Consider the following 16,698-nt stretch of genomic DNA (forward strand, 5'->3'; position numbering starts at 1 on the left):
TTTTTGCCCTTTTAAGCAACTTGAAAACAAAATCCTGCTTTGAATATTCAGTGCACACCGTTTGAGTTAACAGGTACAACATGTCTGAATGCTTAGCTCATTTCTCTGAAGAAAAATGAAGCTAAGTCGGTACGATTTTGAGAGGTATTTAAATAACTTTTTTTTTTTTGTAAATGTGCCATGTTATTAAACGTAAAACAACTTTTTTCAGATGATTCTTAGAAAACATTTTGTATTAAACCTAAAAAGCTGATTTGCATATTTACAAAATCTTTGTCATAGCAAACATGCAACATACAGAACAAAATGTTTTGTTCTATGGCTGTTTATGACTTTTTCTATGTACCTTTTTCCACAGAATGACTTAGTATTTTAAAAAAAACCCCACAAGTACTAAGTATGTCCAGTAAAAACCTGACAGATTACAATTCATGGCTTTTCCACTGTGTTCATTCACCTGCAGCCTCTCATTAATTTGTTTACTAAACATTGTCACAAGAATGACAGTGCTTTGGTCAAAACACCGCAAGAGGAAAAAAAAAATGTACAAAGCTGCAATGTGTCAAGACATAATACTTGTAAAGAGATGAAACCTGCTGACTAAAGCCATATACATCATGACAGCAAACAAATGACTGAACACTCTGGTATTGTGATACAGTGTCTTCCCTTTTTCTGCATAAATATACAAAATATACATTTCCAGTTTCACTTGAGATTTCTTTTAAATGGGTAACCCATACTCAAAAATTAAACTAACTTGAGTTCCGTTTAGAGAGTCAATAGGAAATTGCATAGATACAGAACAGCCTCGACGACAAGTCCAGCTTTTAGTTCTGATGCCTCTTCATGTGCAGAGCCAGGTGGTCGGAGCGGGAGAAGCTGCGATTGCACACAGCACACTGGAAGGGCTTTGCCCCCGTGTGCTTCCTGTAGTGGCGCGTTAACTCATCCGAGCGAGCGAATCGCCAGTCGCAGCCTTCCCACGTGCACTTGTATGGCTTCTCACCTGAAAGAGAGCACAGAGAGAGGACGCTGTCAGCTCTCACTCTTCAGGAGAAAACTGATGGAAGATTGCACTTCATGGCAATGCTCTTCAATTTAAACCAGAAATAAATGACAACACAGGAGCTGATGTTTCCTGATTATTCATATATCTATTCAATAGGCCCCAAACTAACAGCCCTTTTCTTTTTCCAGTGAATCTTGCTCTTCCCTCTGATCTCCAGAGGTCCCTTCCAACCCTGTCAATTCAGTGATTCTGTGATTTAACACCTCGGTAAAATATAAGAAACCTTCAAACATACAAATTGGAGACAGCTATGGTACAGAAAATCACAGAGAAAAAAAAACCTGCATGAGACTGAAATACCCTCCCTTACACTCATCTCAGTATGAGACGGAGTGGGGGAAAAAGCAGTTGCACGTGACAATCCAGACTTGTTTGTGACTTACACTTGCACCTTTTAAATATGGGTAAATTAAGTTATATAGAGCTTTTTTTAAGAGGTCTGAAATGGGAAGGAAGATTTCTATAAACATTTTTTGTAGTGTGCAGATCTATTCAAGAGCTTCTGATGTGCAAAGAAAGGGGTACAGTGTGTTACAAACACCACAGGGATAGTATTTTTTAAAATGTCAGGGGCAATAAACACTTGTGGTATTCCGATTTGGGCTAGCTATATACAGGAGAAAGTACCTAAAGGATCAAAGCAGTTTTAAAAATTCAACGTCTACAACTGGGTGTTTAAATAGCCATAATTTAGTGCTTGCTGTCTCCATCAGTCTATACTAATGTAGGGGGAGCATGTCATCTCTGAGAACTTGCTGTGTTACAGCAGCTCTGAATACAACTTCAAACTATCCAGTTAGTCTTGAATACACTGACCCAAGCACCTAAAATATTTGCATTCACCCATTCAAAAACCATAAACAAGGTATTTTAAGCATGTCTGTAATTTATAGGTGTTTGTTGAAATGGAAGAACTATAAAGCCACAAAGCCAAGATGACTTCTGCGTGAAACCAGAACTTTCCGCGTGTACGTACACCTGCTCAGGAGCTGGTATGGACATGATGTCACCGTGCAAGCAATCTTCATGTAAAAAAAGAGGCTAAGATTACCTATTTATGGGCTATTGCTTGATGTTGGTTGACAAAAACACCTTTCAGTTGGAAGAGCTGATTGCTATCTATAGCCTTTATATTAACTTGAATCATTTGGCAAAAAGAGGAAGAAAAATGAGTGTATCAAAGCTCCCGGCAGTAGTTTCATCTGGAGCAGAATCAGAACAAGTCTGAGCTTTCCAAAATGCCCTTTCCAACTCGTCTTACAGAGCTTCTCCCTCTCCACCAGTCTCAGACCTTTACCCTCAGAGTCTCAATCCTACAGCTGAGTGGAGTGACTCCTACTTTTCCCTGGTTTAACATCACACAAGCATGCGGAAGAAAGACAGGAGCCAGTAAACTGCAATCAGACTGTTTGTTCTGCACCAGCTATGCAGAGAACACCATCTGAGAAACTCCAAAACATTACTTCAGAGGTGCTAATTTATCATACAGATGAAACTATGAAACTGGTTTTGTCTGCGTGTTTCTACTGCTTCTCTGATCAACTAACTAGCAACTTTCTGTCTACTACTGAGAGCAAAACCAGCCCTTCGCTTGCCATGGGGATGTGACTTCCTGTTGGCAGCACAGTCACAACGAGGACCAGACCTCTACAAGAAAAAATAACCCCCCATCCACCAACCACTTCACTGCATAAACAGTGACTGAGATTTATTGAAATCACAGTGGAAACATATCATCCCTTAAGAAAAACAAACTTAAGAGCCTGGCATCTCCTCTCACAGAGTTCAAAAGTATTTGGTGGATAGCAAATCAGAATACAGATCATTACAAATTTCCGTCATAGCTGAATTTTCTCTGTCTGACACAGACTGAAGAGTGGAATGATCCATCACAGAGGACTCTCTTTTGCTCCATGCGACATATACAATAGGTTAAAATACAGATTTCATTCAAACCCAGCGTGTAAAGCATTTCTAACATCAGAAAAGCTAGTTGAAATAACACATTTGCTCTTCATGGCAGAATGACAGGAAAGGTCTTTATTCAGCAAGGGATCTTTTGCACTATATACATCATCCTTAATGTATTTAAGCTGGGTTATTAATGCAGTCTGTAAAAGACTGCTGCTGATCCACAGGCACAGCACCAGGGAGACCTTCCGTGAACACTTTGTGTTAAAACACGTGCACACATGGAGGTCATTTGAAGCACCTTAATTTAAAACTCTTCAAACTCTTCTGAAGTGAAGGCTTCTTTAAAAGCCTTCACTTAAAACTGCCACATTATACTCGATTCTTATCCTACCACCCTAACCACCCACAGAGAGCATATATATGGTCAAGCCTCTGTATACTCTGAACACCTGCTTATCCACTTTACATGAGGAATGAGAGAAACGATAAAGATGGCAGGAAAACACCACTAGTTGAACAGAAGCCTAGGAGTATCCAGACCAGACCGGACCACGGACCAGGAGGTTTAAATCACTTTCCAAGCCTGGCATCAAGGAGGTATGAAGTATGTGCAACTTCACCATACTACACTGTACCGAAAAAGGAGTCTCAAAGCTGTCCTGTGTAGGTGGTACCTCACCCAGCCTGAGTCCAAACAAAACTGCTGTCCGCTTTTAAAACATTTTCTAAACTGTGAGCAGCATCAGCAGGTGATATGAAGGCTCCTGGCATGTGAACTGTCAGCTACAGTGAACCTCATGTCTTGCTGGATGCCACAGCTTCCAAGTCAATACTGAATCAGGGAGACCCCCATCAAACTCCAGGGGACTCAGCTTCCCAAAGACACCATCTAGAAACTTACACTGCTGTCCTGGTCGCTCCACTGCCTGCAGCAGCCACCAACCCTCCTTGGCAACAGCGCTGCTCAGGGGTAAACCTGGGCAGTGCCATGCAGTGACTGCTCCTCCTGGCCAGCCCTTCTGCAGACCTGAGCTAAACGGAGCAGTGCTCAGGCCATGCGCGTCAGGGAACAAGCTGGTGCCTTTACACAGATTGTTTTAACAGTGTTACTTTTATGTACTGGAAATTAAAGTCAGAATGCTGCTTTTAACCCCTGCTTTGGCCAACAGTGAGAACTGGAAAATGTATTTTTAGCACCAGTGTAGAGGCACGGATTATTTTGAATAAATCCTAGGGGTAAAATACTGAATATCTATGTTTGTAATGCTAGTTTCCGTTGGAAAGTTCTATTTAAGAACTGAATCAATTTCAAATGTTTTCCTTTTGGGTAAGGGGGAAGGGGAGCAAGAAAAAGAAGGTGGAGATTATTTTCACTCCTTTAAAGAAAGCAGAACAACAACTAGCTGGTAATATTTTCTCTCTCTCAACCTATACACATGCTTTTTGTCATTTAGCAGAAATAAGAATTTGGTTTAAGTTCCTGCAGCAAGGGAAAAAGAGCCTCATGTTACATATTTTCTGAAGTGATCCTACTTCTTTGCTGAGAAATCTGGGGTTGAAGATTTATTTTTAAAAAAGCAGGTATACACAACAAGGGACACTGAACCCTTTATCCACTGTTTTCGTTGGCTACATAGTAATGTAAGATTTGTTTACTTTAATGATTGTGCGAAATACAGTAGCTGTAAAGTTTCAGAAATATTTGGTTTTCCTCCAGCAATTTAGGGCTTCTATAGGGTGTTAAACCAAGAATGCCACTGGTCATCAAATGCAAAGGCAGTACGACTCGGTTACTGGAACTCGATCGTGATATCCAACAGATATTTCACTGTAAAGGCAAGAAAACAGCTAACTCCTCCACTTCAGGGGAGCTTCCACAGGATTTGTTAGAATGTCAACACTGTTCAACTCAAACACCATGGAGGAAGCTGGTACCGATTTCCAGCCAAATAGCACACTCCAACCCTTTCTTCCCAAGCCAGAAATATTATACACAGCACTTCTGGGAAACAGAACTGCTTTCCTTTAAATTATACTTCAACAGGATAGGGATTTCATAAGTTTAATTGGATTTCTGCATAACCTCCTTCCAGTATCACTGGTTTAAAATGTTTTGCTAGGCTTATACATCACAAAATATATTTTTAAGTTGTGGAGTTGTTAATATGCATCCATTCTCCAGTTTAAAAAAAATACATTTGTGGAGCATGAGAAACAGACTTGTACTTGAGCACAGAAATTTTAAGCCCTCTTGTTTAGTTTGGAACCTCTTTTACAGAAAGCACCTAGCAAGAGATAAGGCAGTTTAACCTGAAAGGAGACTATTCTGCTTGCAGTGTGTCTGTCTGTTAAAAACCAAAACCCTAGAATTTATAATGCTGTGAGATTGTAACGATGTCAAGAAGATACTTGGATATCCACGTACAACGAGCTAAACTAATCAGCCACTTCAACAGATAAAACTATTCCAAGCTTCAGGATTCTTGTTGATCCTTAAAGAGAATGGTCTGAACTAGTGAGGCACACCGTGTGGGCTCTTCTCCCTTTCATCTATCTTCTTGCGATTTAGTGGTCTCAAAGGCACCAATTGCTTTCCTAACACTAACTGTGGCCACTGGCAGTGACTGTCATGGGCATGCTCGTTTGGGTAAGTATGGTACCACCAGTGGTGGGGGGGTGACGGTCATTTTGAAGACAGCCTCTATCTTCAATGCACAGCCTCTGCTCAAGAAAATGTTTCTGTTAAAATCCTGTTTGGAAAAAAATGAGCCACTGAAAACCTCCATTAGTGATGAATATCCCCATCAACACGAAAATAAGCTTCCTTATTTCACCAGAGAGTTGTGGGACTTCATTTCTGCAATTCCCTGCTAGGACGGCTTGCTTTAAATATAAAGCTGTGAACAACAAGGGCCAGATTTTCAAACCTAAAGTTAGGTAACTCTGTTGGGTATGCAGAAACCCAAATACAGGTATTACACCAGCCAACGCCTGCAACTTCTCTTACTTCCTATCAGAAATTTCTGTCAGAGCAGTGAGTTTGGAGCTTCCTTGAAGAAGAAAAAGTAGAACGCTTTTCAAAGACTCTGAAAAGACAACACCTGAATACAGCTCGTGAGGGTATAATAGTGTAAAGACACGCCCCTGCCATTCTTTCCATCATTTTAATATTACTTGTTTTTATTATGGAATTATTTCTAATGGCAAGGGTTCAGCCTTAAAAAATACACAACTAGGTGTGATAAAAAGGTGGTAGGCAAAGCAGAAGTTTCTGCACTGTAATTGCACCAGTTATATGCATAACTTGTATTATTTTAAAACATTATTATAAAGATTTATATGTCAAAGTCTTCTGGTGCATTTGTTTTCAATTTTTTCACATCTTAACATCAGTTGTCTCGGTTCCTTCACATGGTATAGCCTCCATTTTTTAGGAAAAAAAAAAAAAAAAGAACAAATGAAATGTGTTTCCTCTGTTTCAGTTTGCCCGAAATAGGTTTCCTCTAGTTTAAGGTTTTTAACTCTGGTCTTTTCCAGGCTGACTGGAAATGAAAGTCGCTGCTTGGGTGTATGTCTGCATTCATTCAACAGAGGTTTCTAGCTCTCACCATTTACCTAAAGTTAGACCTTCCTTCTGCTATTGACCAAGCACTGTAGTTGTCATTAAAAGCAGCTTGTTGGGAGGGGGAGGGGGTTGACTTTTTTTTTTTTTTTTGCTCTGTTTAAGACAGGGTTTTGTTGTTGGTTCCCCCCCCGCCCCGAGAAATAGCAGAAAGCTGAAATTTCAACATAAAAAAGTCTCTCAGGTGTTTAAAAGCTCTTTAGTGCACTGAAATCCTCAGTTGTCCGAGATGGAGATGGATCAGAGGGCTTACAGTACACAAGGTACATCCAGCTTATTTTGTGAGTGACAAAATAAATTTAGTCCTTGAAACAGCCACCAGTAATACGAATCCATAACATATGCTGCACATTTTTAAACGTGATAAAGCCTCTGCCTAGTATAGTAATGGCCAGAGGGTGACCATTAAGTACTACTTCACAGCAAAACAGCATTTTAAGGAATCCTGTAACAGACAGCTGTCATACTGTGTAAGTCTGATCACTGATAAACCAGCAGTATTTGATCTCTAACAGAAGCATGAACGGGAAAAAAAGGTAACTGCCTGGTAAGCAAAGAAGACAATCAAGAGTTGTGCATCATTCACTTTCTGACTACAGAGGCACAGAAGGCGTTATCTTCTCAGCGCTCCCACCAGTGCTTGGAGCACTCTTGTTTTGCTAAGTGTTGTCTTACGCAGTTCGAGGATTACTGGGGAATCTTGACTGGCCTGTGTGATGGTTTATTTTCCTTCTGGTATAACATTCTGTCTTAACAGAGGTGGTCTCTCTTTGAGGAGGTATGCAAACAAAGAGGAAAGGAATTTTTTTTAGAGCAGGTTTATCAGAAATCCATGCCATCTGGGGTGCACTGCTGTGTGTACACGTCCTGTGCTGAAGAACGTATTTCCTCATCTATGCCCATGGTGCAAGAACACACACCAATAACACTGGCTCTTGTACAGTCAGATAAGAGGTGCTCTTAAAATGGAATTTATTCAACATGTACTGTAGACTTCCAGATATCCATCTACTGTATGCACATACACACATACACACACACACACAAAAAGCAATACATTAAAGCTGTTTTAACTCAAAGCAAAGCACTGTACACTTGCCAAAATCAAAGGTTTTAATATGTCTTTAATCAGAGTTGTTAGAGATCACTGAATATAAATAATGCAAGCTGACAGGACAGGAATGCTGCTACCAAGATACTCAGACTAAACTAGGACATTACTTAAATGTTTCTAATCTTTCACCAATGGGAGGTGCAGGTCATCTAACAAACAACAAACAACACACTACCCTGGAACCAGGAGTCAATCGTCCCAGTCAAGCTCAGAAATTAATTACAATAAGGAACGTCTAATCAAATAATGGAAAGTTTTAATCACTGGCAATTGCTGTGAATCTTGGGACTATATTAGCCTATGTAGGGCGGACTCAAAATGAACTATATTTAAAGCTGGTCTCTTAGGTCAACAGTTTCCTTATCAGGAATCAAATATCCTGGAACTGAAGTTTAATCCTCTCAGGGAGCAATTGACAGAAACAACAGGTTTTTTTTAAGCTTTCATGCTTAGAGGGACTTTCTAGGCTTTTAATCAGAAAGAAAATACTAGGCTTTTCTTTTCAGTATCTAGAAATCTAACAGGAGTACCCCTCACCTGACACCTTAGAATTTAATTCCTGCTTCATAAAAATTGTGTGCTGGACACTGCTGTGAATGGCCAATAATACTTCACTAAAATTCAGGCCTGTGTTGCTAAGATTTCACCCTCTTTTGAACACCACATTCAAATGTGTCTCATTTAGCTTATGACTACAGATAAAGGACTGGATCAATTAATCCCAAGGTCTGCAATCATTCACAAAGTGTTTGAAAAAAAAGCGCATTATTTTCCCTTAAACTGTGGTTTGCACAGGAAAATAATGTACTTCCATTTCTCACGCAGGCAACTAATGGACTTAGCAGAATTCATAAATAAAAGATACCAACATATTCTCCAGCAGTGTCTAGCAACACTGCACTTTAATGCACTTTGTCAATAGTTTTATTTAACTCTCCTCCATCTTTCCTTATTGTCTCTATCAATGATGGCATTTACCGACACCTCCTTAAAGTATAATCTGTGCAACTGACTCATCTAACAGGTTAAAGAAGGAGAATCTGCACAGAGATATTACTTAATAGCTGTTTTCATGATGCAAAGATTTTTCCAGGATGAGATTTGCTATGTACACAGAATGCTGCAACCATGAGCAACGCTGAATCTTTTGAGGCCTCCGTTCCCCACTTGTACACCATGAGTGAAATCCCCCACGTCTCAGAATTATTTGAGTCAATACATGTTTTCAAAAGGTGTTTTTTTCCCAGCAGAAGTCCAGCTACTCCTTGTCCTCCCTTCTGAACAACGGGCATCCTGAATTCCCAGGCAATTCTGTATGGTACCACCTTTAACAAGCATCCCCATGCTATGGTAAGCTGGGAGTGTCAAGTCCTATGGGCTGCTTCAGAAGTCTGTTGCACACAACTGGTCCTAATACTGATGTAGATCAGAGCCTAATTCTGGATCTATTGAGGCAGAGATCTAAAATAAAAACGTTTAACACCTTGAGGAACCACACAAGTCAGCAGCTGTCCGATGCCTACATAAACATTTGAAATAACTAGGGACAGTGGAAGTATTTTGAGTGCATCTCATTTAGAGAAATGCCATTTCTCTTCAGTTATCTCAGCTTCCACTTCCCATCACCAAATACAAACTAGATCTATAGATAGAGATGAAATAGTTCTGCAGTTAATGCTTGAAACTATAAATGGCAAGCCCACCATGTGACCAGACAACATGCCTGTACAAAGACTGTATACGGAAAACCAACATGCAGCTGGAAAATGTCCTCAATGCGCGTGCCTTGATGTGTTCAAAACAATGACAGATTTTCCTCTTAAAACCATACACAAGTCTGAAGTGTGCAGCTGTTCACAGAAATAATAAAAGAAAACCCCCACCCTGGACCCAGGAGCTCTTCTGCAGCGTTACAGGTAGGGCACAGGTAGGGTATTCCCTACAGGGAATATCAAAGGCTCAACTTCCACAGTCCGTATCTTTAACACAAAGAAATCTAACAGGGTAATTTATAGGAATGCTGTTTCTAAGGGATTACTTGATATATATGTGTATATACTCAGACGCCAGAAAAGGAACTGGATGAGGTTTATCTACAACACACAAGTAACTGCTTTCCAGTGACATTTGGCACGTTATAGCTGTTATGCCAGAGGCCTGAAGGTGGTTTTACTGCTGGACAGCCCGCAATAAATGCGTAACCCCGTCCCCCATCATATACCACAGTTGCACAATGCTGGTTATGAAACAAAAACTTGTTCCATGACTAACAGGTAAAATTGTTTTAAAAGAAAAATCCCTGCTTTAAAAGGTCAAAAAATCCCATCTCTTTTGAGAGATGTTCCAACAGGTACTTTAGCATACTGAATACCATGTTACGTGTTTCAGGAACAACTAATATGGAGTTAAGATGCCATAATTAAGTGTTTTAAGGTATTAAAATGTACCAGACATCTGCTTCAGAACTGTGTGGAGATGGATACAAAATGTCCTGTATCTTTGCAGCATTCAAATCTTTCTTCATGTTCAATTTTGGGGTTACCCAACATACACAACTAAAATTTACTTCATAATTTACAAGTGCTACAGCATTACCTAGAGGGAAAAAAAACGAGTGCCTGCTTCGGTGACAGGTACAAATGCATTAACCTTGCTTAGCTCGTTAGTGAATATTGGATTCTTCATCAACTACGAAAAGTTCAGTATAATTACACTAAATCAGCATAACTACACCAGCTTATACAACCTGACTTGGTGTAAGGTAAACACCTTGGGCACACCCAAGAAGAAAAATGTATGGGATTTTTCTTTTGCCCATTTCCTATAGTTTTTTTTAATTGTAATTTATGAAGTCTGACAATGTGTTCATATCTGAATTGGGGGGGGGGGGGGGAAGACCACAGCCTACATTCCATCTATCAAAAATAACATTTCCCTTAGGTTTCTTCTCAAAGAATGTCTACTAAACCCAGTGAAAGCCTTTCAGAAAAGAAAGGCTGCTAAATAAATACTGTGAAAAGGCTGAGATTTTCCAATACAAAAGGAAAATCATAAGGTCTGTCTTGACTTTTAATGGCAGACAAACTTTGCTGCAGGCTCTTTTATTTTAAGATGACAGATTGCTGAGAAGGGCGGGAACTGGTTGAGATGAGAGAAAGACTGCAGCCAATTTTAAAAGGTATTGTTAAGAAACTAAGAATAAGGAGAAAACAACTTCAGTGGTCCATGATTACTAAAGAACGGGTTTAGCCAGATAAACAGGTCTGCTATCCCTGAAGGGATTTGAAAGAATATCACACACAACTTTATTAAAATGGATTACGTGACACTTGCTTTAGACTTTGAAGGTAAAAGCTTCACAGAAGTCCTTTAAAAAAAAAAAAAACCAACACAACTTAAAAAAAAAATAATCAAAGCTTAATAGTGCAGTATGAATTCACAGTGCTGGGGGATGGGATGCACAGAGGTACACCCCCAAATTTAGCCCTCGGCATGGAGCCCTTTGGAGATCAATAGCAAGATTCCCCTGCGCTCCTGGGGGAGCTGTGCAACTTCACAGGTTTCCCTGAGTTTGCACCCATTTACTTTAACGTTCACTTAATGGATTTACAGTACTGGGTAAGTCAGAGATCTTCCTCATAATACACATTTCAAGCATATATTAAGGCAGAGACCAGAATCGGTGCTGGAAATCTTCAAGTATTAAGTGAATATTCAAGAGAGTTAAACTAATGCAAACTGTGAAATAATGCAGGTAACAGGATACAGACTTACATTCTTGCATGTAATGCACACCTTGGACAGTTTATCCCTTCATTCACCTCCCCAGAAGACCCTTTGTATTACAGACCTGCTTAAGTTCACTAGATTTTTATCTAAAACAACATTCTTGTTTCCATGAATACATCAGCTCCTCTGACCTTCGCACATTCATCCACATTTCTAAGCTCAAATATCTACAGGTAAAAAAGTGAAGGCAACAATAAACATTAGTGACCCTAAGCAACGTCTGTTAGCAACGTGGTCTGTATTTCTGTGTGCAGAGGTATTAAGTTTATACACCCTACAGTCATTACCAAAAAAAAAAAGATATAAACTGATTTTAAAAAGAAAACTAGTACGTCTGAAATGCTGACTATGTAATTGTTCATTTTTAGACTAAAGCTTTGCTTTTATCTCTCTTCCTAGTTATCATTTAATAGCAAGTGAGATATTTAAAGCTGGTATTTAGCTGCTGGCTAAAGTACGCAAAGGGAAATCGCACACTCTCAAATTTGCAGATAATTTATTAAAGAGCAACAGGATTATACTCTCTCAGATTATTCAGGTTTAGAGCCTCATAAAAATATTCCTTTCTTACTAAGCTTATGGCTAAGGAGTGATTACAAATTTCAGAAATATTTTTAACAGTGTTCTTGCTTAGTCTACTACTAACGCAAAGCAATAACCTTTGTACGGTTGCTTGTAATTTTTGACTCTGACTGCAGCACAGATAACTCTTTCATTTATCAAAACAAAATTTCCATAGTAACATTTAGCCTGGAGATACTCAATTTCTTTACAATAATCCAACAATCCATTCAAAATAGCTGCTGAATAGAAAGCCTTGTTTCCATAGAGATAGTGAAACATTTTGTTAGATCACAGCTCACGTTAAGTTTTGTTTTGACTTATGATTTAAACTTAGGTGAAACCCCATTACTTGAACAGCACAGCCACAGCGCCGACAGCCTGGTTCAAAAAGCAAGTTGCTTCAACTGTGCCTCCTGTTTTGCTCTGAATCGAGGTCCACACACAGAAGAGCTAGGGTTCACACTTGGTTTTAAAAACAGCAGTTGCAGCTCTCTCATTTGATTTATTTACGAGACCGGTCATGTGCATTCACTGATTTAGCATGAGCAATTCTGTACTAACATCCCAGCTAAGAACTGGCCTAAATAGTTTCAGGCATGCTGCTGGCGAGCCACATTTTTCTCCCATTTCCCTCTTCCTTCCCCCTGCCTCGGCAGGTGAATGCTTAGGAAAAGCACCTAGGGCAGGAGGTTCTACCTTCCAACCCTGTCCTCTGCCTGCACGGCTCCCGCACCCATGCGCAAGCAACACTGTTCGCAGCTCTGCTCCACGCAGGCCCACCAACAGGGACTGCCTCTGTAGCTGCAGGCAGAATTTGACTGAGGTACAAAAACCAAGCGTGACACACCGACACTCTTAACTTTCTCCATTTTAATGTCTTTCACTGACAAAAAATTTAAATTACGTCTCTTTTTTAAAAAGAAATATATAGAATTACTTGTCTTAAAAAAAAAAAAAAAGGCACACTTCACTAAGGACAAAGCAAACAGAAGATGTTTTGGAAAAATTCTAAGATTAAATAATTCTAATAGGTCAAAGAAAAAGCCCAAGCCAGAAAATGCTATCTATTTAAATAAGACTTGAAAACTGTAACATGTGTGCTATGATTAATTCATTATTCAAGTGAAAAAAGTCCTTTTTTTGTAACACTTTATATTGAAAATGAAAGTTTCATCTGTTTTATTCTTACTTATTTTGAGTTCTGTATTATAGAAGGTTTAAGGAAACTGCAGTAATGATAAAAGCAATTTTTCTTGTCACTGATCAGACCTTAAAATTTTTCTTAACTTGAACAGCCAGCCTGAACCCACAGCACTCCACGGAAAGCAGGGAGAAGATGGCAGATCAAACATGCCTGCTTTCTCAGAAAATAGGTAAGCCACGAATGAACAAAAGACAGTGAGATATAGCGAGTACATACCCGTGTGAGTTCTCAGGTGTGCTTTTAAGTGAGAAGACTTTGTATAAACTTTCGTGCAGCCTACAACAAAACAAAACAAAAAAGCAGAGAGGCATTTCAGCAGGGAGAACATGAACACTCCATGTTACATTTAAGCTTTCTCACTCAGTGCTGGGGTACTAGCTGGAAACGTTTAAGTTCACCACCTCCTGGCACCATCATCATTTTGAAATAAGATTTGACATAGAAGGCTGCTAGGGATATGTTGCTTTACACAGAAAAGAGAATAATTTTTGTATGTTTCTGGTAGACTTACTACCTTGTAATGTAGTATAGACCAATAGCGCTACAATCTATGTACTGTAACACCTGCTACGTAGGCTAACAACTCAGAGTAGAACTTCTATTTTTTCAAAATTTTCCTGAAGGATCTGATGAAGCCAGACTTGGTGTCACTGTCACCCAGGGCTCAGCATAACTCTCCCACTGAGCATTTATCACACAGTACACTGAACGGGTGATACCCCGCTGAGAGTTATGTTGGTAAGGGGGGAGATCAACCACAAGCAGCGGTTTTTCTCTGTGCTCGGATGGGTGCGAATGTCTTGCATCTGGGATCACATACTACATGGAAGCGCAGCTTATAGTCAGGTCCATCTCCCCTTCAACACAGAAAAGGATGGAAGGGAATCCATCTGTGGACAATTTTCAGAGATAGCTTTAATGGATTTATGTGGGCAGCTAAATCCCCTGTTTGTAACACGGAAGATATGGCCCAGGCCTCAGCTACCGGGAGCTGAAATGGTTCTTTCAGCACCAGCCCAATCTAACTGAGCTGTGCTGTGTTGGACAAAGTGAGCCTCTGCTCCGTCATGGGCATTAAGAAAGTGCAAGCAGGAGCTGCATTGTCACACTAACTTACTTACATTACAGGAGACCATCATTTTTACTGTTCGGGGATTTTTTGCCTATGAAGCACAAGTTTCATACCATGGTAAAACGAGCTCAGGTGTTTAAGAGAATTTCAAATGACATGAAGGAAAGGGTGTATATTATTTAAAGCATGTGAACGTGTGCCACGCAAAATAAAACAGAGAAATTCTATTTTGACAAGGAAATACTTGCTTCTCCCTAGGTGTAGACTACAACTAAAGAAAACCACTTACACCTCATCCATTATTATTCCCACTCTTTATTATTGCAAGAGCTGGGATTTTCTGGCACAGACTGCTTACCAGGATAGTCACAGTAGTGGATACGTCTCTTCTCCAAATCTGGGTTACTTCTCCTATTGTATCTGACTGGTTGGATGTTCTGCGGGGTTATGGGCAGAGTTGCTGGTAAATTCGGATTGTGAATTGCCAGCTTGGAAGCTATAGTTGCGGCATATGACGGAGGAGGGGTTAAATTCTGTAGCATCTCTGCTTGTCTGTCTGGACTTCCAGGCTCAGAGCTTGGGGGCGAAGGAGGGAAGTAAGTGGCCTGCTGCTGCAGAAACTGGTTTGGCATGGTGTAGGTGCAGGGGGGGATGCCCTGGAACTGTTTCATCGCAGTCTGTGGAACAGCCGAGGAGAGCGTGTTAAGGCCCGCCATGGCTGACGGCATGGAGACATTGTTAAGGGAGTCCATCACCGCCGCCTGAGTAGTAGTGTTGGGCATATCTAAATCCGGTGAGCTCAGGAGCTGATACAACTGGCCTTGCTGGGGCGTGACAGAAAGATGAACGTCTGGAGTAGGAAGCTCTTGCTTGATGAAAATGTTGTTCACATCGGGGGTCTGGTGGGAGCTGAAGATGCTGGTAAATTCAGGGAGGGCCTGAGTAGGGGGGGCAGGGGCAGTAGTTTCGCTCTGGTGACTGAAGATGGTGACTGGCTCTGTCTTGATGTGGGTTACACAGGGTCGCTGGGATTTGTACAGGCCAGTTCTCAGGTGGCTGATGTCGGGGAGGAAGACGTTCATGTTGATGCTGTAAGGCAACCCTTCACTGTCAGTGAAAAACTGGTCTACAACCGAGGCACTGTCTCTTCTGTATTTCTTATGCTCAGGGATGACGGGGACAGGCGGGAGCTGAGGTGCCAGGTATTTCTCCATTTCACATCTTGTCTACAAAAACAAAACAGATCATAGTCCACATGATTTGTTACCATCTGAGAAAGATGATGGCATGCAAGCCACGTGAGGCTTTGCAAATAAAAGGCAATACTGTTCAGCCGGCCGCAAGCTACCTACGGAGGAAGCTGTAAACATTCACGCTAATGAAAACCTATCTTTTATAATCGGTGTCTTAATCAACATCATCAAGAACAAGGAGAAAAAGCCACGGCATGAGTTGTTCACGCGAAGCAAGCATGAAGAGCGAGCCGGTATTACAGCGTACAGCAAACTTTCCATCTTTTATGCCTACCAGACAGCACAAGGTGCAGAAATGACAGGCACTCTGCCTAATCTGCAGATCTCTCACTCTGCAATTCACTGCTGGAGCAGGGTGACTGCCTATCTGTTTCACCCGATTCTCTTTGAAATGCTAACTCTAAAAGCCACATCCTCAGCTGGGTATTTGAATGTTAACACTTCAAATAATGTTGGTTGGTTGGGTTTTTTTTTTTTTCTCTGTACTTCCAAGATTTTTCATCTTTAAAAGAAAGGTATTTGATTAAAAATACGATGCCAAAGTGTTAAATTTATAAATAATGGAAACTAAAAAGAGGAAGGATTGACTGCCTCGGAGTATCCTTTGTGTGACGCGTCTCCGGCACTACACTTTAAATAAAATAGTAATCTATGCGGTGTATAATTGGCCAGCAGCGTGATAAACATGTCCCTAGCCATACCTCGGTCCTAGGAGAGCTCTTTAATTACTGGGAAATGATTCCCTTAGCGTAGTGGTGCGAGGGAATCCGTGGGTGGCTGGAGCCCGATCCATTGCTGGTACAGTCATCGGCAAAGCATTTATCACGCACTCTCCAGTGGGCAAATGCTACATTCCCCCCTGCCCTGTCAAGACAGCGCTCATACCAGACCCGTTTAACGCCCCGCAAGAGAAAGCAGCTGACAAACAGCAACTCTGTCCGAAAGTGGATTTTTAGGACCTTTCTTCAAAGACCCCCGGTAAACACCACAAACAAAGAGAGCCGCCTTTCCCGTCCCTTTGATCTGGATCTGCCCCGACATGCCAGGCTACTTTTTCCAGCTCTTGTTTACGAGCCGAGGGCAGCTCTCTTTGA

General features: G+C 40.7%; 1 protein-coding gene across 1 annotated transcript; it reads right to left on the bottom strand.

Annotated features, from left to right (window-relative positions):
* Positions 1-208: 208 nt before the first annotated feature.
* On the bottom strand, positions 209-15,571 carry KLF5 (Kruppel-like factor 5 (intestinal)). The gene is made up of 3 exons (XM_010018393.1): positions 14,710-15,571; positions 13,496-13,555; positions 209-1,009 (listed from the first exon to the last, which is right to left on the bottom strand). Exons 1-3 carry the CDS (start codon positions 15,563-15,565, stop codon positions 831-833), a joined length of 1,095 nt encoding a protein of 364 aa, XP_010016695.1. The 5' UTR covers positions 15,566-15,571; the 3' UTR covers positions 209-830.
* Between the last annotated feature and the right edge of the window lie 1,127 nt (positions 15,572-16,698).

Source organism: Nestor notabilis, unplaced genomic scaffold, assembly GCF_000696875.1.
Source record: "Nestor notabilis isolate BGI_N333 unplaced genomic scaffold, ASM69687v1 scaffold410, whole genome shotgun sequence".
NCBI lineage: Eukaryota > Metazoa > Chordata > Aves > Psittaciformes > Psittacidae > Nestor > Nestor notabilis.